Consider the following 18,701-nt stretch of genomic DNA (forward strand, 5'->3'; position numbering starts at 1 on the left):
GCACGAGGCGCAGTTACGACGAGGAAGTAACGATGAGCTGGACATCGTCGAGACCAGCGTGTTCGGCGGAGAGCAGGGCAGGTTGCTCCATTTCAGTATGGGCTTCGCCAGCCCTCGCGGTCATCACTACGCCAGCACCTGTGATGGCGGAGACTACAAGGCTATGTGCATCTTTGCAAGATGTACGGCGAAGATAATGGCAGCATCTTTCACACTCTGCCATATGGGTCAAGCATAAAGGCCACTGGCGTAGACGAGCATGGCCAAATAAATGCGCTCGACGGGCGGTCATGCCTCGTGCCTTCATTCCCGTCCGGCCAATATGAGCAACCATTCTGAATTGTAGGTCAAACGACCGCGCTGTTACCTTTCAGTAGATAAATATATCACCCCTAGGTCATGGAGACCGTGAGCAAACCTGGAATACTTTCACCCAACCTGTCTTAGTCATCTAGTGCTCTTATGGTACCGTGCCAGCTAAACACATGGGACGACAGCGCCGTGTCCCACGGGAAGGAACGTACTTTCTCACGACTAGAGCCCTGCTCTTCATATAGCCAGTGTAATCTTCTACCTGTCTAAGTGTGCGTCTAGTGCTATCGGGACCTCCTCGCAACATCTTGTCCCGTTCACTGCTGTTTTTAATTGCTTGAAAAGCACATTGTTGAAGCACCTGGTCGTGACCATGTATCCGTGGTCGAATCATACCTGCCATGGTCAGAATCACAACGATGGAGATAACGAGACAGTGGCTTGGCTATGGAATGGTATATTGATCACAAGAGGACCATCAATTCAACAGCATGTACGAAATGGTATCAACGCTTTGCCACGAACAACAAGACCGCAACCAACCCAGCCTTTGCCCAACTCCCCCATCACTTCGAAGGAGCATCAATACTCGGCGGCGTCGGCGGCATAACACCACCACCACCATCTGCCCCCTCCACCGTCTGTGTCCCTGGCTCATAAAGCGTAGTCGACGACTTCTGCTCCAGCAACGAAGGACCAGGCCCTTGCTCCGCCTTCCCACCAATAGACCCAAGCCGCCCACTAACCCTCTTCTTAAACCTATAGCTGTAAGACCTGCTCCTAGCAGCCTCCTGCTCCCTCGCAAGAATCTCCCTCTCCCTCGCGGCGCTCTGACTCTTATCCCTCTCCTCCTCCTCCCTCTTCCTCTTCTCCTCGGGATTCACCATGTCTTTCGCATGCTGCCTCACGCTCTTTGTCCGTTTCTTCACCTTGATATACCCCTCCAATCCCAGGATGACGGCATAGCTCCGCGACACATTGAGGTGACTCAGATCTGCGCCGGCTTCTTTGAGGCATTTCAGGAACTCGCGGAAGTTCTTTACGGGTGGGGCGTAGTGTCCGCTCAAGGGGGAGAGTTTGCGGATTTGGCCGCGTTTTATTTTTATCAAGCCTGCGGCACTGACACGTGCGCCTTTGAGGAAAGAGGAGTGTTGGAAGGCACCGGATTGTTTTATTCCCACGTAAAGGCGAAATGAGGTGTCCGCGACGAAGATCCAAGTGTTCTTTTTCGTCGTCTTTCGGAGGAGGTGGTTCATGAGCGCATCGACGCTGATATGGTTGAGCTTGTTAAGACCTTTGGCATCATGGAATTCTTCGTTGGCGTACTTGGAGGAGTCTTCGTGGCTGCCAGTGCTGATGGAAGTATTGGTGGAGGATGTATCAGAACCTGAGGCGTACTGCGACGGCTCTGGTTTCTCGCCCGTGGTCACCTCTCGCCATGTTGGTGTATCATCGCTGGCATGGACGATTCCCTCGATACTGTCCTTGAAGTCCGGCGAGGTCGTTATTGGCTTGCCGTTTTTGTCCCAACAGAAGCGACCCCCCTGCTTGTCGATGATGACCATATACTTCTTCCTCTCATCTCGGGACAAATACCTGACCTGCTCCTTATCCAGTCGTTCCCGCGGCCTGTCTTCAAGGTCCAGCTCTTTACCCTCCGCATAATCCAGCCAGTAGAAGAAGTTTTCCTTGGTAGTACTTTTCTTCCATTCCTGGTGGTATCTTCTCAGGTTACTGCCGTATCTGTGCTTCTGATCGACCATTTCCAGGAAGTATTCAAGCCCCATCGTCTTCGCATACTTCTCCCTCTCAGCCTTCTGCTGCCTCTTCACCTTCTGCGCTTCCGCCTGGCTCTCAGTATCGACCTCACTCTCACTGGTATCATCATCCCCAGCTCTTCTCGCGACAGCGCCAACATGCGCCCACCTACTCCTCACTCGCTGCGTGGTCGTCTGGCTTTCAGTGAATTGTTCGTCTCGCGGCTTCGGTCGGGTGGTAAGATTGTACTCGGCTATCTTCTTAGCATGCTGCCATAACGTGGGATCCTTGCCTCGCTGGTGCTCACCTTCCTTGAGTGCCTATCCACGAGTCAGCCAGCTGCGCAGCATACTGGAAGACAAAGACATGAGCTCTTCATACCTCGAGCCACCTCGTGCTTGGATCTAGGCCATATCCCTTGAGTGCCCTCCGCTCTCGATGTCCGCGATAGCTGCGCTGAATCACACGTGCTGCCTTTGCTTCATCGTCAAGCTGGCTGTCTTGCTTCCTCCTCCGTTCCAGTATTTCTTTCCTACGTTCGGCCTGTTCCCTCTCAATCTCGCGCAGAACGTCTGGTGACGGCAATGCTAACGGATCGTGCTTCTTGGCACTATCATCCTCCATCACGACGAAACGATCGAAAAAGATGACCCGAGCGATCTGCCTGGTCCTGTCGCATGCGCATGCCCCGCGCTTGGCAGATACGATCAAGATGTCGGGAACGTGCCAGGGCGCGTGGTTGTAGCGCGGGGCAGTAACAACCAGCCTAGCCCAGCTTCGAGTCTGGAACGTCGACGTCAAAATCCGTCTTAGCAACGTGCAGAGAGTTTTGTCGCAAGCTCCTGCAGTGAATCCTGTTTAATGTTCTCGCCACGACACGTAGATTGGTGGTGGCTGAGGTGCCTATACGAGGGATCTTGCTAGATGCGGAAGGTGTGAAGCTGCGGTGACGGCGGTAAGATACCAAATTGGTGTAGTCACAAGACACTCTTCTTGTGAAGAAGCAAGGAAAGAAGTCATGGAAGCATGAAGACTCACGATGTAAAGCCGGAGACATTGGTAATGACGTGGAGTCGTGCCGGGGTTTCATGCGCCTTGAATGGCCGGCTAATCGAGCTCGTGAGGCCCGAGCGGCGTATATGTGTCGCTCTGAATACAGACACGCAATTGAGACCTAAAAGTCTTCAGCAAGCGGTGTCCTCGCTATCAAAGAGCACCTGCTCAACCCACCTAGGCGCGATGCCCCGCTGACAAGAGCTGGGCCAGTATGGAGAGCTTGCCATAGCCACGAAATCGTCCCTCAAAGACCCATGCCCATACCACCTGCATTGCTCATCTGCGTGTTGATGTTACCATACGGCATCATACCCTGGCTGTAGTCCAGCAAAGGATACTGCCCAGGTCCTTGACTGGTCATCGGCGTATGCGTGTACGACATCTGTACCTGCTGCATCTGCTGATGGTCCGGAAGAGGGTCGTACTGAATCTGCTGATCTTGCTGAAGCTCCTGGTGCAAATCTTGTTGCATATCCTGCTGCATGTCCTGCTGTTGCATGTCCTGGGCTCCTGGCTGCGCTTGTAGATCGTGCGTGTTCATCTCCACGATAATGTCGTTCTCGTTGTCATCGCCAACCGCAGCTCCTGCTTGCTCGCCAGTGTAGTTGTCTGCCTTGGTGAAGCCACCATATCCGTCTGCGCGACCGACAATTTCACCAGTCTTTTGCATCTTGGTTCGTAGTTGGCCCATCTTGCGCTTCATGCGTTCGCGCAGCATCTCGTCGTGAATTGGCGCGTTCCAGTCCCCCTTGTTCATGTCCACAAGCTGGTAGAGCTCACGATACATGGTCTCGAAGGTGTCGAGCTGAGACTGTTGGAAAGCGTAACATTGGTACTGATGCATGAGATCTGCCAGTAGAGCTTGTGCACGCAGTGGCCAGATGTCCTTGCTCTGCACCCACTCAGCAGTCAAATGGTCGCGTCGCCTGCTTCGTCGCTCAAGATCTCTCAGCATACGTTCTTGCCGCTCGGCCGTTCTCTTCTTCGACTCCTCGATCTTCTTCTTGCTTCGACTGTCTCGCTTCGGAACGTTCGGGATTACGGCGTTGGGGTTGTACAGAGTACTCGGACCTTGTCGCTTTGGTGCAGGCTTCGTCACTGAAACTGGCGATGCTGATACGCTGCTGTTTTTGCGACTCTGAATCTGGCGCATCTTGAGCTTGAGTTCGACCTCACGCTTCGCAAGTGCAATCTGCTGGAGCTGGAGCTCAATCGTCTCCTCGTCTTCGGGAAGGTCGGCGTCGAGGTTCATGGGCGTGGAGAATGACTGCTGCGGACTCGATTGTTGCTGCTGCAGCGCGCGAGCCATCTGTGCTTCGACGGATTGTGCAGTTTGCTGAGCCATTGGCGCGTAGGGCGACTGGTATTGTGCGTTATTCTGGGGCTGTGCGGTGGTGTCCATGGTGGTGTCGCCCTCTTCCTCGTCCTCCTCGTCATCGTCATCCTCGCCCGTGCCACTCTTGCGTCTGGTGTTCTTCATCTTGACCTTGTCACCCTTGCGCTCGAACACCCGGCGGATAGTTCGCGTGCCGACCACAATATTGTACTTGTCGTAGAGCCACCACAGCATGTCATCCACCGACATTTCCGGCTTCTCCTTTACATGTTCGAAGAGTGCCTGTCAAACGCGTCAGCTGTTGTCTGAAGCTACGCGCAACCACGATATCACTAACCTGTTCCACGTCTGGAGTGAGGACGCGATGGCGCCCAGTACGAGCTTCCGGAGGCTGTTGCGGCATGTTGTCAGCCTTGTCGAGATCTGATGTCGTTGTTGATCGCTTCACTGCTCTCACCTTGCCGATGCGTCCAGTGCGTTCTAACCTGCAGTCCGCGATCAGTCTGGTCTCGAGGCAGGTGAAAGCGTAGGCATGTCCACTTACTCTAGCTTCCATCTGCGGATAGTGCGATCAGAGACACCCGTCTCCTTCTCAATAGACTCCTCATCGCGACCCGCCTCTAGTAGGCCCTTGACATGAAGCCGCCTGCGAGTAATGATATGTCAGTGAGGGAAGAGATAGACAGCAGTGTGTCGCACTTACTGTTCCTCGCTGTACGCTTTCCCCTGCAGAAAGAAGTTAGTATCAGAGGTACACTACAAACAAAAGGACCATTATACTCATCAACTCACCATGGCGTATGTCGTCGCCGAGCGGACAGGATATAAGTCAGTGACGATGGTAGAGGAACACTTCAAAAAGTAGAGCGAACGTTGGATCGCGGCACAATTAGCCGAGGTGTCACGTGCAGCGCATTGACAACATTCATTCAAGACTCAAGAAATGGAGCAAGACGAGAAGCGTGGCATGTGATTCAAGCATTCAATTACTGGCACAGATGCTGTGAACTATACGGAGCTTCATCTCCTGTTGTTTGTACATCCTACTGCCGCTCTGAGTACCGGCTATCAGCGCCAACTCTGACCTTTCCTATCAATGCATCTCACCATCCACTCAACTGCTTTCTTTATTGCTGACCACATTTGCTGCCTTTCCTACAGTAGCTGTGGGTCGATGCCGGGGAGGATGATGACCCAGCAGGTTCATCCGGCTGCCTCTCTATCGATCCCATTGCACCTCCCGGTTCCAACGAGTCTTGCCTCTGCTAGTGAAGAAGATTCATCAGATTGGGCGAAGCGCTGGCGCCTGATGGATTGGGCCCAAAAGCACCATTTCCTACTCGAGGCGTCGAGGGCTGCTCACTGCCAGGGACTGGGCTTCCTGCATGTGGCTGCGGCGTGCTGTGCGGATGACCATTCGACACGGCGGGCTGCGCATTCGGCGGTGGTTGGGTTCGAGGACGGGATGCACTCTCCACGAATGGCTGTGAGGGTGGCCTACCGAATCCTGCATGGTCTCTACTGTGCATTGGAGTGCCAAGTGGCTGCAATTGTGTCGCAAAGCCAGGCTCTGGACGCGGTCCTGGCAGCGGTTGGTGATGTGACATATGAGGTCCATACGTCGGCGAGTGTAGTGGAGGCGCAGATGTATGGGGTGATGGTAAGCCATTACCATGCACAGGCGGTCCAAATCCATTCAATGTCGGAGGTCGGTGATGGGACGGAGGTGCGTGAGAAGGCTGTGAGAAAGGCATATGTGGTGACGCATGGCCGAATCCGAATCCGCCATGGCTGTGATGCCGTTCATGCATCGAATGACCACCCAAGTGAGGCGGTGGCGGGCCTCCATGTTGAGGGTGTGGTCCGTTATGATAGCCGTTAGGCTGCTGGCCAAAGTGTGGAGGAGGTGGATAGCCATGAGGCGGACCGGTTGGGCCATAATGCGGTGCTGGTGGACCAAGACCGTTCATCATCGGCGGCGGCGGCGGAGGAGGTGCTGGTGTCTGCCTCTGCGGCGGCCTATCCCACAGCTCGAATTGTTGCTCGATCGTTGGCGGTGCTGAGGGCTGCGGTGAGCGATTTGTGTTATCAAGTATAAGTGGGAACTGCCGTGGTGGTGAAAGAGTCATCCTGCTCGGCTTCTCCTCAGGCGGTGGTGTAGGATCCAGCTTCCTCTTCAAGAAACACTTGTGACATAACCACTCTTGAGGCTGCATGTTCTGTGCATGCTGTTTCTCGCCTCTTGGCGGACTCAAGCGTGCTGCGGGATTCTGGTACTGTGGCAAAGCATGGTTGTGGAAAACTTCGTCACCGGCGCCGTTGACTTCGGTTGGTGGTGCCAAAGGATCTCGAACAGGAGTACCAACAGGAACCCCTACATCGCTCGAGCTGCGATCACCACTTGGCGTAGGTCGCGGACCATAACGCTCTGGCATGCCCTCCCAAGCACGACCGTTAGCGCCAGGTGCCATGAAGCGAATGTGCTGTGGCTTCGGCGCCTCAGATGGACGACTCGCAGGTGGTTCTGAAGGCTTGTTGAGGTCGGCGATCTCACCCAGAGTCATGGCATTCTGATCCCTAGGCGATTTGGGCGGCTCTTCTTTGACGATGGGGTGCCATTTGGGCGTTACGTCCACATCACACTTGACACAACGGCGCTGATGCGTATCGCTCTCCCCGTCAGATGATCCATTGGTCGCTTCGGCCTTGAGTTCTGCCACTGTCGAGTTTCTGGCGCCACGCCTAACAGCTGCCGCGATACTATGCGCTCCAGATTCTCTCCTGCTACCATTCTTGTCAGTAGCTGGAAGGCCCTTTTCTTTCGTGAGCTGCGCCTGCGCTGCTTTGCGCACCGTCCCAGTCAGAGCCAGATCTGCCTGCTTGTACTTTTCAGCAAAAACCTGCAGTGCTGTTGTGCCGTTCTCATCGACCACTTCATTGATAGGATGAAGAGGGTTCTTGGGAACGTGCTCTTTGCAAAGCATGATAGCTTGTACTGCGCCAGTCTCACTTCCCAATGTTGCAGTCGGAACTTGGTCCTTGCGCGAGTTTTTAACTGGCGTGACGTCGAAGCCAAAAGTGCATCCAGCGTCAAGAGCGCAGCTTACGTGGAAGCTCGTTCCGCACTGAAAGCAATCTGCGCAAGCGCCTGCATTGCTTCGGACCCGACCTTGGTGGTCTTTGTTCTTGCAAAACTTGCACACCTCTTCAAAGCGCCTTTGCGCAATGGACTGGATGCCTTCGGCCACTTCCAGTGCGCTTGCGCTACTGAACTTGACCTCCGGCATCCACATGGCGCATTGGACGTGGACCCAATTGTTGCCGGTCGTTCGCTTCAGAGGCTCACGCGGCAGGACAGGTCGATTGTGGGCAATCTGTCGAGCGCGATATTCTGTGCGCAGACTGTCCGCGAGCTCTTTTTCAAGGCGCTCTTTCTCTCGTTCACGGTCGGTCTTCTTCTTATGAGAAATCTTTGGCGGCTCAACGAGATCGACCTGCGTCTCTTCCTTCAAGCACAGGCAGCAAGCATAATCCGTGGACACCTGTGGATTTTTGTCGTTTTGGCATTGCTCGCAGACCCAATGTGTTTCGCCATTCGCTCGCACGCCATCAAACTCGCCAACACCAAAACACTTCCGATGCACAGTCAACTTGCAATGTGTGCATCCAATCGTATCCTCGATGCCTTTGCAGATTGCGCACGGCAACGCCTTCCAAGTAGGCTGATTCGGTACGATCGGCGGGGGAGGTGGTGTTGGTTCTTTCGGTGGCGGAGGAGGCTTCTCAGGCTTGGGGGGTGCCACAGGAATTTGCTGAGCGGCCTTCTCCGTCTTAGACTTCTTCTTCGGGGGTTCGCCACCTTCAATCGATGGCACTGACGCAACAGCTTGCTCTGGTGGTAGTAAGTTCGCTGCATCATTGGCCGCAATGAGCTCTCGCAACAGCTCCTCGTCCATCCTGCGCTTGAGACCTTTACCTCCACTCTGAGCCACCTTCCTTGTGACTTCATCAATCTCCTCCCACTGAATGCCATACTTGCGCCAAAGCCCAGCGCATCGTAAGCAAAGAGCCAGAAATGGACGCTCCTTCTTGTCCTTGCCAGATCCTTTGCCTTCGGCAAGGGCTGTCTGACCAGGCGCCACGCCAGGAGCTCGTTTCCATTGCCGCGAGTATTGTGTGCTGCAAAACTTGCACTGGAAGCCCCTACCTTTCCGTGCAGCTTTGTCATTGTCGAATGCCGAATCGTCTCCATCATTGGCGACCTCAGCTTGCAGTCTGGCGCCGGTATCACTCTCGGCCTTCCGCTTCTTACGACCACCATAGTTGCCCCAAATCTCGCGTCCTTTGGGCGTCTTTTTCCAGAGATAGTAGAATCGTACAATGTCGGAGTTGGGAAGGTTCGTCTTCATATGCAGTCGAATGAGCCGATGTTCAGATCCGTACTTCGCCACGCCCTCCTCAAACTTGATCAGGTCAGACTTGCTAAGCACCGGCTCATGTAGATCTTTGACTCTGTCCACCTTCGACAATTTCTTGAGCGCCCTATCTTGGTCGTACTTCTCGGCTGTCAGCAATTCAAGAGCTTTGTCGAGAAAGTTCGTTCCGAACGGCGGCACGCCGACTTGTCTTGAGAGAGCTTTCGCTCGAGTGACGTAGTCCTGGATGTACTTCTCCTGTCGTTGTGCAGGGTCTGGGTCGTCTCCCCTCATGGCTTTGGGATGTTCCTGAATTGAAGGCATCTTGAACATCAATTTGGCCGTGCACCGAGGATCATCGTTCGGGTAATCCTCTCCTCTGGCGACATAGCCAGTCGGCTCGTCCTGCACCCATTTAGGCCGTTTGGCTTTCTCTTCACGATCTGCTTCCATCGCGGCGACAGTCTCCTTCGTTAGTTTGCCTTCTTTCTTCCCTGAAGCGCCCTTGTTGTAGCGCTTCTTGATCTCTGCAGGTTTGACAAGTTCAACCGGCCGTCCATGCCACATATTCGTGTTGGCCTGATGTCGCGGTCCAAGCCTAGAACTGGCGCGAGGATAGATGGCACGGTCGTCGTACTGAAGGGCATCCTCAACACGAGCGTGGATTCCCAAATATCGCATAGGCCACATCTTAGCCAGGGCGATCTCTGCTTGCGTCGCCGGGTGATCATCCACGACCATATCGTCGCCACCTGGGCTAGGGGCCCGAGTAGTATCGTTTGAGGCAGCGGGGACTTCTTCCTCTACGACATCTTCTTCTTCAGCTTCGGTAACATGGCCACTAGCCGTTGGAGTGTTGCGAGCTTCCATTTTCTTCTCAGATGCGCGGCTGCAAGGCGCGCAGGCCCATGCGAAACCGCGGGATGGCTTCTTGGGCAAAGGTGGCTGGACGCAATTCATGTGGTAGGAGTTCTTGCATATCGCGCAGTCCACAGAGTCGGTCGTAGCACAGAATCTCGCGCATCTCTTGCATGTCTTGGCGGCGCTGGTGAGCTCCTTGACACGACCAATCTCAACAACCACAAACTTCCATCGCTCGTTGAGGGCCTTCTTGACTTTGTCCGGAACGTTGATGATCTGCTGGACCGGAATGCATTCGTATGATCGTCGGATGAAACGATCAAACACCTGCACGAAATAGAAACTGTCGCGCTCCTTTCGGTACGCTTCCAGATCCTCAATCTCTGATCGGTGCTTGATCGTGCACTTGCCTCGTAATGAGGTAAGTGGGCACATATCCGAGTGCATCGTGCCGAACAGTAGTCGCGTATCGCTGCTGAATCGTTGCACATCTCGAGGTCGATAGTACCAATTCACCCGTAACGAATCAATGGGTGAGTTTGGGTTGTCGGCCTCGACATGCAAGAACTCCATGATTCGACATAGATAGTACGGATCGCCTGGCGGTTCGCATACCAAGTACACGTGATCTGTTGTTTGATACATGGTTAGCCTCAGGGACGATTGCGCTGGAGTCGCTAAAGCGGGGTACAGGCCTGCATCTCGGAACCTTTGTTCATCTTAGGGGCAGGATAGCTTACCATTAACGCTCAGCTTCGTGCCGTCGTCTGCCACGAGTTCGCCCTTTTTATTGAGGCAGCTCCTGTGCTTGTTGAACGTCATGATGCTAGTCTCACGTGCCGCATTCGACGGAACCACTCCTGCCGACTTTCGCGACGCGGCCGGGGGTGGCGTCGACGACGCTGGCGTTTGCAATGCAGAGGCAGGCATTCCGGCAGCTTTCCGCTTCTTCGAAGTTCCCGTGGCAGCGCCGGATCCATGGGCTGGAGTCGATTCCTTGGCGCCTGAACCGATGCTGGCATTGTTGTTGACTGCAGAAGACGACGCCGGCTCCTGGGCGCGCTTCGAGTCGGAATTGCTGATGCCAGCCGAGGCCGCAGCGTCAGGCGCGGCCGCCTTCTTCTTCGTCGTGGTAGTGGCAGCAGAAGAGTACTCGAAATCCATATCCTGATCCTCGGCGTAATTAGGGCGCGTGTTTGTCCGGTTGCGCGAGCGTGTGCCGTATGTGGTTTCGGCCATCGTGCCATCCAGATTGTCGACTTGTGAAGGCAGCTTCGATGGGTGCGAAGATGCTGAAGTTTGTGCTGTTTGTGGAGCGCCTTGTGCGACCACGGCGTCACCGGCTGGCGGTGTCAGGTCAGACGAGCTATCACGCAGTCGTTGTGCGGCCGCTGGGCTGTCAGGTCGTTGTGCATTCTCGTGGATGGCGCGAGAATTGACAGCTTGAAACCCCGACGATGAAGGTGCTGCTCCTGGCGACAGTCGAGATGCCGGCGTCCCGGTACGAGATGCAGACTTCGAGCCTTCATTTGAGTTCGCGGCAGCAGGCTGCGCTGATGAGGCAAACTCATCGGCGGCAGGCTGTGCCATGACAGTTTGACACAATGTCGCAGAAGCGACACATTAGTCAGTAGATTGTCGTTTCCATACAGTGTCGAGTTTGACGTCCCGGGAGTCGTGATGGCGCGGTATTGCCGCGTGTTGCGATCCTGACAGACTATGTCAGTGGCGATAACGCCAGCACAACAACTGAATCGGGAGTTCAGGTGTCTGACAGAGGCCGGGGAGCTGCAACGAGTCCAAACCGTGGGTTGCTGGCCGATGATATTGGAGAATTTCAGAGATGTGGGTTGGATCAGCAATGCATTGGATCGAAACGTCGAGTCGCGTATCGGGCAGGATAAAGAAGAAAGGACACTTCCTGCTGGAGAGAACTTGAGAAGTGTTGGCTCCCGTTGACTAGCGCGGCCCCGGCACACAGGATCACTGGTTCTCCCTGCCGCACTCTAAGTATGCTAAGTCGACAGCATCCCTCGAGCACATCTTATGCACCACAGCACGGCGAGAAGGCGTGCGTATCTTCAGAATCATTCAACAACTCGCATAGACACCTGGATCAACGTCTTGACACCTTGTTCAGTGTTATTTGTTCATTCTTTCGCGATACGTGAGTGGGCACGCCGCACGCGAGACACAAGATCTTCTATTGGCTGTGGCACAACCTTACCGACCGCGACCTAGCTTGATCTTTCTCTCACGCTCGCACGTCGCTCGTCCAGGAGCTGGAATGCCAGGCAGGCGCCTGCTCACTACTGTTCGATCGCTCCTGCCATGACCATGGGGTTTCATGACCGTCGCCGCCACGTCTCTTGAGCTTACATACGTCTGCGTTATCCTAACATGAAGTTTGTCGTCGATGGTCGTCGAGATTTGCTATCAGGCCTGCATACTCTGGCATAATTCATCGGAATTAACGTAACAAGCTTGGATAGGTATGCTGAGCATTTGCATTAATGTTTCATGGCCATATATGGTGGATCGAGGCTGTTAGGTCGACACTCCCGATGCTATCACAACGTGCAGTGTCGTGAGGTCAGCCATAAGTCGTGATCGGCAACATATCTCGCCTTAAGTCGAGTGCGGCTTGTGCTTAGCTTCGCGCCAGTCGACCTGGCTGGAGCTGGCTCGCGTTTTCCATGCAGCAGAATTACATGTACTGATCTCGTGGTGCCAGAGCATGCGACATTTCAGGCAGTGATCATTCGACAGCAACCAATACTTGGCTGCACAGCATCGTTACTCTTCCACTCAGGAGTCATACCACTCCTGCAACATTTTGAGATCAAACACATGGATATCGCCTTCACTAAATGCTACGCACACTGCAACGCGTCATGACGTCTACAGAGAAAAGAGTTCCCATACCCAAGAATGGAGTCGACTACCGCGGGAAGATAGTCTTGGCACCTATGGTACGCAGCGGCGAATGCCCTTCAAGATTGGTGGCGCTCAAGTATGGTGCAGATCTGGTATGGGGCCCAGAAACAATCGACAAAGCCCTGATTGGCACGACAAGACAAGTGAATTCTGCCACCGGGACAGTCGACTTCACCAGGATATCATCGAACGGAGCGAAGAACCCGGCCCTTACCCCGGAGCAGCGAGAAAGCATCATCTATCGACTTCATCCAGAACGGGAGGGAAAGCAGCTCATATATCAAATTGGTACCGCGAATCCCAATACTGCTGTTGAGGCAGCGAAGTTGATCGCACCGGATGTTGCTGGTATAGACGTCAATGCGGGATGTCCCAAGCCATTCAGCACCAGCGGTGGCATGGGTGCGGCACTCCTCAAGACCCCAGAGAAGCTGTGTTCAATCCTGGAAGCCTTGGTCGAGCATGTAGGTAGACCATTCGAGATCGGCATCAGCGTGAAGATTCGCATACTCGACGCGGCGGAAGAGACTGAAGCGCTGGTGCGTAAGCTGTGCGCCACTGGAATCACTGGACTCACTGTACACTGTCGGACGACACCTATGCGGCCGCGTGAAAGAGCCATACGGGATCAGCTGAAGATGGTCGTGGATGTCTGCCACGAAGCAGGTGTAGCTTGCCTTATGAATGGAGACGTATATGGGCGTGATGAGGCTGTTGAGCTGATCAAGGAGTTTGGTGCCGATGGTGCAATGATCGCCACAGCAGCAGAGACAAACCCGTCTGTATTTCGGGGGAGCTCAGACGGTGGAAAGGTCAGTTGGGAACAAGTCGTCAAGGAATACGTCAAGACTTCTCTAGAAGTTGAGAACCGATGGGGAAATACAAAGTATCTGCTTGGTCAGATGATCCCGGGCAAGCAGTTTGCTTACAAGAAAATGATGGCAACAAAGAGCTACACCGATATCATCAATGCTCTCGGTTATACCGACCCTGATATGGTCGAGCTGGCCAAGGACGTCGATCGCAGACTTGAGATTGGGGCGTTTGAAAAGCCAAAGATGAGCAAAGCAGAACGCAAAGCTCTCAACAAAGCGGCTGCAAAGGCAAACGCCGAAGACGGTGGCAACAGCAAGAAGGAGAACAAGCCCGCTAGTGTGACCGAGAGAAGCCATCATTCCGCACTCGCCGCTGGCATCAAGCGGACTGCCGAGCAAGCCAATTTGGATATGCCACCAGACATTGCTCGAGAGCGCGGACCAGGATCTGTCTCGGAGAATGCATCGACCTTGGCAGTATAGTGATAGGGTGGAGTCTTGAGGAGCAATCTTGGACATAGAGAGCTGTTGCTGCGACACACCAAGGGCTGGATGCCGAGCACAGTGAAGATCGTGATACTCAACTCAAAAGTTCAGGTAGAGTTGTTTACGAGATATCAACAATTAAAGAACCCATCTCAGTCTCATCGCATCATCAATCATGTCTCATCATTCCTGCCCATCACGACGCATAGTTCACTACCCCATTCAGAACCCAGACCTCTCCGTTCCCCACCCTGCCCACCACGCCATCAACTTCCACGCCCCCTGGCATAACCACCTTCTTCTCCCCTCTACTTTCCCACCAAACTTCGCCACCTCCCAGCGTCTTGACCTTCTTGCCCTCCTTCCACGGACTCTCGGTCACAACATGCGCCTCTGCAAACCTTCGCATATTCCTGTGCGCGCGATCTTCGCCGTCTTTGCCCTCGTAAGCTGAAGCGCCCAAGGCGTCATAGTCGGCAGGATCTTCCCATGGTTTTCTGGGAAGAGACGTGATAGCGGAGTTCGTAGGCGCGAGGAGCGTGGTGTTCTCGGATGGGTTATCGAGGCGGGCGGAGATGCTGGAGATGTCGCGGGTGAAGCCTGCGAAGATTTGGATTTGGCGGTGGGAGCCGATTATGTCGGAGAGGATGATGTCGCCATGAGGCGTGCTGTCTTCTGTCGACGGCTTGTTGGGGAGTTGGATGCCTGGGCCGGACATTGGTTGTTGTTGCTGGGGAGCGTCGCCAAACGGTAATAGACGTGCTTGAGATGATACGAGCAAGCTGGCTAGAATGATCAGGGAGCGCATAGTGGGTGTTATGGTAGGGATGCAGGAATGTTGTGGCATGCGAGAGATGTGAATGCGGTCGCAAATGTACGTCACCACTGTCACATGGGTGCCGCGTGCGTCTCGCGACGCGATCTGTTTCTCCACGTTCCGACCTTCGATCATCTTGCCTCGACCTTTGTTCCGCTACTTGTACGTTGCATCTTGTTCGATGAAAGTAATGCTCGATGTTTCATGATCATGCTGCAGGCCAGCAGTCCTTCGAAACATAATGCCATGCTTGGGAAGAAAGTGCCACATTCCACGTCCACGAACTTCAACGACGATGGCGACGAGTTCCAGACGCCGCCTCCGAAACGGCAGAAACGCGACATTACCGACTTCGCAGTGAAGGACACTTCCAGAAGTGCATCGAAGTTCAAGCACAGAGATGTCATACCCGACTCCGATGAAGATAGCGAGAACGAAAGTCTAGAGACAGAAGTTCGAGTACGGCAGACCGACCTGGAAACAGCGCTGCCCGCCATCGAGACCGACAAAGAGGCCATCGAAGCGTATGAGCAGGCGAGACGTGCCGAACAGTCCGAGACAGGCTTGCAAGAATGTATCGATGGCAACAAGTGGGTGAGAGGCAAAAGCTCCATCTATGTCGATGCTTTCAACCTGGCGCTCGAGACTGTCCTTGAAGAAGAGAGTCACCTCTTTGACGATGCAGAGCATGCTGTCTTCAAGCAGTGGCGAGAGCTGAGCTATGAAGGGCAGTATCTGTATGTCAGGTTGTTCTTGAGGAAGACTTCGAGCTGGCATCGAATCAATCGTCTTGGCTACCACAGCGACATTGCAGATCTACAGAATGCAATAGATGAGCTCCAGTTGACCAGAGATCTGCCCGAGGAGCCATCACAATCACAGGTTAATCCAGGCGAACTCGATCCACCTGAAGGTACAACACTAAGCGGCAACTTCAGCTTCGCAGATCGGTCGCAAGATTGCATAAAAGATCTAGAAGAGGCATCCTCATTGCTACTGCTGGACGAGCTCAAAGTGCTGGCGAAGGATGCCAAAGTACAGGGCAAGAACAAGCAGGAGCTCTTACGAGCATTGCGACGAACGAGTGGAAAACAGACCTCTCTGTCGACCTTTGCAGGCTTGAAGCGTTCCGATACCGAGGAGAGCACAGTATCCAATGGCTCAGTCCTGAACGAAGACGACAGTCGAGAGGCTACACCAGGCAGGTTGGAAAACCGTGATTCCTATTTCATCGAGAAGATCATGGCCGAGACTGGTCCTTGCATTCGTCTTTCCTTACCTGCACTCAAGCTCTTTGAGCGTGTTCATCTAGTCTTCTATCGATCGACCGAATGGACTGAGAAGTCCCTGACCACTATCATCCTTGCTCGGATCGCGAGGCGAAACTTTCCGGAGTACATTGTCTCGAGATCAGCAAAGATCTTTGCATCCAGGTCATTACTGCTGGAGTTCGAGGCGTCCGTTCGTACGCAATTTCGAGTCGACAACATTCTTGAATATCACGGCACGCCGACGAAAGATACCTTGCAAGTCGTCTTGGACATCTTCGACGAGGTTTACCCTCGTTGGAAGGTGTTACTTGCAGAGGAACAAAAGAAGGAAGACAGCATATACGAGACTGGTGAGGGAGCATATCTTCGTCGACTATCTCCTGCTTGGGTATACACACGAATAGTGCACAAGGCTGCTTCCGTAATGGGCGCCGGCAAGTTCAAGGACCACAAGCGCGAGTATGACCTACTATGCGAGCTGCTGAACCAGCGACTATTCCACATTGCACGTCGAGGCGATTGGTATCAGCGAAAGGCATTACTCGAGGAGCATTACATGCATCTTCATCTGCCATCGCCGCTAAGCTGCAAGGATGAGGATGCTAAGAAAAAGCATTGGAAGCGAATTGCACTTCAGACCTGCGAAGAAGGTCTGCAGGATCCATATACGCATCTCATCTATCACAGGGATCTACAGAAGCGTACGACGAAGCTGGAGAAGTCCTTGAAGATACCTAAGCGACAACAGCATGACTTCGATCACGTCAGGTTGGCCAAGGCAGAAGAGCGGACCTTCGAAGGCGTTCGCATCGAGCGCACTCCGAACAGTAGCAGGCGCAATAGCGAACAGAACCTGAAGACTGGCTATCGTGGTGCGAAAACTATCTGGCTTGATCCAGATCCAGCTTGCAATCTGAATGCAGCAATAAAGCCGAATTCCGATGTCAAAGACGAAGACGGCGAGGATATGAAGCCACCCACGGAGCTCGAGGCTGAATGCAGTGTTGAGGAGATGTGTCTTTCCTCATACCGGGCTCTTGGCTGGAAAGGATACCACAGCGAAGGCCGTGTCCTTCGCACATTGTTCGCATACCTCTTCTACGATGTGATCTTCCTATACATACCGAATGTCTTTCAGACAGCATACCAAACCTGCCCATTGGACCTACACAGTGATGCCTTTTACCCAAGCAGGATCTCCGAAGTCAACGCCCGTCTTAACGATATCAGCAATGGCGAGGCAGGACAACTCATTCAGCGATTGTGGGATGAACACAGCGAGAGGAAGACTTGTGTGGTCGGACTGGACTGGACGTATGCGTTGGAGGATCTTCTCGAGATTGCTCGATGCTTTCCGCCTGCGGCCCTGAGTACCGTGATGAAGACTATTGTCCAGGAGTATGGACAGCGTGGCGGAGGTGTCCCGGATCTGTTTCTATGGAAGCTGGATGAGAACAGTAAGGGAAAGGTCATGTTTGCTGAGGTCAAGAGCGAGAATGATCGGCTGAGCGATACTCAGCGGATGTGGATTGATGTTCTCTCTGGTGCTGGAGTCCCCGTTGAGCTGTGCCATGCTGCTGCAAAGGAAGTCAGGGTACGGTCTTGAGCTTCCAGGACCGCGATAGGGAAGGCCATCAACCTGGACGCTATTGACTTCAGTCTTTGAGGCCGAGGCTCTCAAGGAAGTTTCGCCAAGACTTGGAGAATTCGACCCTACAGGAGATGAAGTCCGAAGACAAAACACCAAGTAACACTGCCTATGTACTGTTGCAACAATGATCAGCTATCACGACTGGACCATGCAACGCGTCTGCCATGCCTCATTTCCCTCCGGACCTCGCCGGCATCACTGACCTTCCCATGACTCGGACATGGAGACTTGTCTCGGACTTGCACCGGCCCCACCAATGTACCTAGGTACTTGTATCAACATGGTTTTCCGCTACTCATCGACCAAGCACAGCTTGAATATCCCCCATGGGTGAGTTCGCAGTGGTCAATGGTACATCCCAGATCATTCGCTAACATTTGTCCAGCGCAATTGGCTAGCGCGTTCGACTGTTAATTGTTCTGCAATCAGCAAATCGGGAGGTTGATAGTTCGAGCCTATCTGGGGGAGGAATAGGGATAAGTAAAAGGGTCTTGACCCGACTTATCAAGCCACATTTTTGCTCAGTTTGAGCTCAGTCAGCGTAACCGACCATCTTCACCTTTTTGCACTTTTTACTCGAGTCGTGGCCTTTGTGTTGAGATATCATGATCATCTGGCTTATCACACGATATTCCTCATTAGGATAACGTGTTTGAAGCACAGCTCTGGCTCCAGTGCCAAGACTTTTGTCAGTAGCAACACATTCTCTCTGTGACGAATCCAGGTTTTCCAGACAAGGGTTAAACATCACCCTCACGACGATGAGCAGTAATTCATATACACTCTGTACCGAGATCCTATAGTGCCAACGTTGTGGCTATGTGCCCACTTGCTGCTCGAGTGGCTCGGCTCAAGCCGAAGCTAGCGCAAGATCGGGCCCCACTTACTGTGGTATCTTGTGGTGTTTACTTCCTCTTGATCAACAAGTTCATCCTCCATACAAGTCTCAGTATTTGTGAATAGGGTGATGATCCTTGCATGACAAA

General features: G+C 53.5%; 6 protein-coding genes across 6 annotated transcripts; 2 read left to right on the forward strand and 4 right to left on the reverse strand.

Annotated features, from left to right (window-relative positions):
• Nucleotides 1-878: 878 nt before the first annotated feature.
• Nucleotides 879-2,694, reverse strand: CLAFUR5_08025 (IQ domain-containing protein IQM4; the record flags this gene model as incomplete). The annotated part of the gene is made up of 3 exons (XM_047907173.1): nucleotides 879-2,323; nucleotides 2,378-2,390; nucleotides 2,452-2,694. 3 exons carry the CDS (start codon nucleotides 2,692-2,694, stop codon nucleotides 879-881), a joined length of 1,701 nt encoding a protein of 566 aa, XP_047759147.1.
• A 676-nt stretch (nucleotides 2,695-3,370) lies between these two features.
• Nucleotides 3,371-5,257, reverse strand: CLAFUR5_08026 (uncharacterized protein; the record flags this gene model as incomplete). Its single annotated transcript, XM_047907174.1, has 5 exons — nucleotides 3,371-4,744; nucleotides 4,800-4,947; nucleotides 5,007-5,108; nucleotides 5,166-5,188; nucleotides 5,255-5,257. 5 exons carry the CDS (start codon nucleotides 5,255-5,257, stop codon nucleotides 3,371-3,373), a joined length of 1,650 nt encoding a protein of 549 aa, XP_047759148.1.
• Nucleotides 5,258-5,727: 470 nt separating this feature from the next.
• Nucleotides 5,728-11,328, reverse strand: CLAFUR5_08027 (Lid2 complex component snt2; the record flags this gene model as incomplete). Its single annotated transcript, XM_047907175.1, has 2 exons — nucleotides 5,728-10,367; nucleotides 10,479-11,328. 2 exons carry the CDS (start codon nucleotides 11,326-11,328, stop codon nucleotides 5,728-5,730), a joined length of 5,490 nt encoding a protein of 1,829 aa, XP_047759444.1.
• A 1,280-nt stretch (nucleotides 11,329-12,608) lies between these two features.
• On the forward strand, nucleotides 12,609-13,973 carry CLAFUR5_08028 (tRNA-dihydrouridine(20) synthase [NAD(P)+]; the record flags this gene model as incomplete). Its single annotated transcript, XM_047907176.1, has 1 exon — nucleotides 12,609-13,973. One exon carries the CDS (start codon nucleotides 12,609-12,611, stop codon nucleotides 13,971-13,973), a length of 1,365 nt encoding a protein of 454 aa, XP_047759141.1.
• Nucleotides 13,974-14,172: 199 nt separating this feature from the next.
• Nucleotides 14,173-14,823, reverse strand: CLAFUR5_08029 (uncharacterized protein; the record flags this gene model as incomplete). The annotated part of the gene is made up of 1 exon (XM_047907177.1): nucleotides 14,173-14,823. The coding sequence occupies one exon, from the start codon at nucleotides 14,821-14,823 to the stop codon at nucleotides 14,173-14,175; it is 651 nt and encodes a 216-aa protein (XP_047759985.1).
• Nucleotides 14,824-15,003: 180 nt separating this feature from the next.
• Nucleotides 15,004-17,670, forward strand: CLAFUR5_08030 (Fanconi-associated nuclease 1; the record flags this gene model as incomplete). The annotated part of the gene is made up of 1 exon (XM_047907178.1): nucleotides 15,004-17,670. The coding sequence occupies one exon, from the start codon at nucleotides 15,004-15,006 to the stop codon at nucleotides 17,668-17,670; it is 2,667 nt and encodes an 888-aa protein (XP_047759696.1).
• Between the last annotated feature and the right edge of the window lie 1,031 nt (nucleotides 17,671-18,701).

Source organism: Fulvia fulva, chromosome 3 (genome assembly GCF_020509005.1).
Source record: "Fulvia fulva chromosome 3, complete sequence".
In the NCBI taxonomy this organism is placed as follows: Eukaryota; Fungi; Ascomycota; class Dothideomycetes; order Mycosphaerellales; family Mycosphaerellaceae; genus Fulvia; species Fulvia fulva.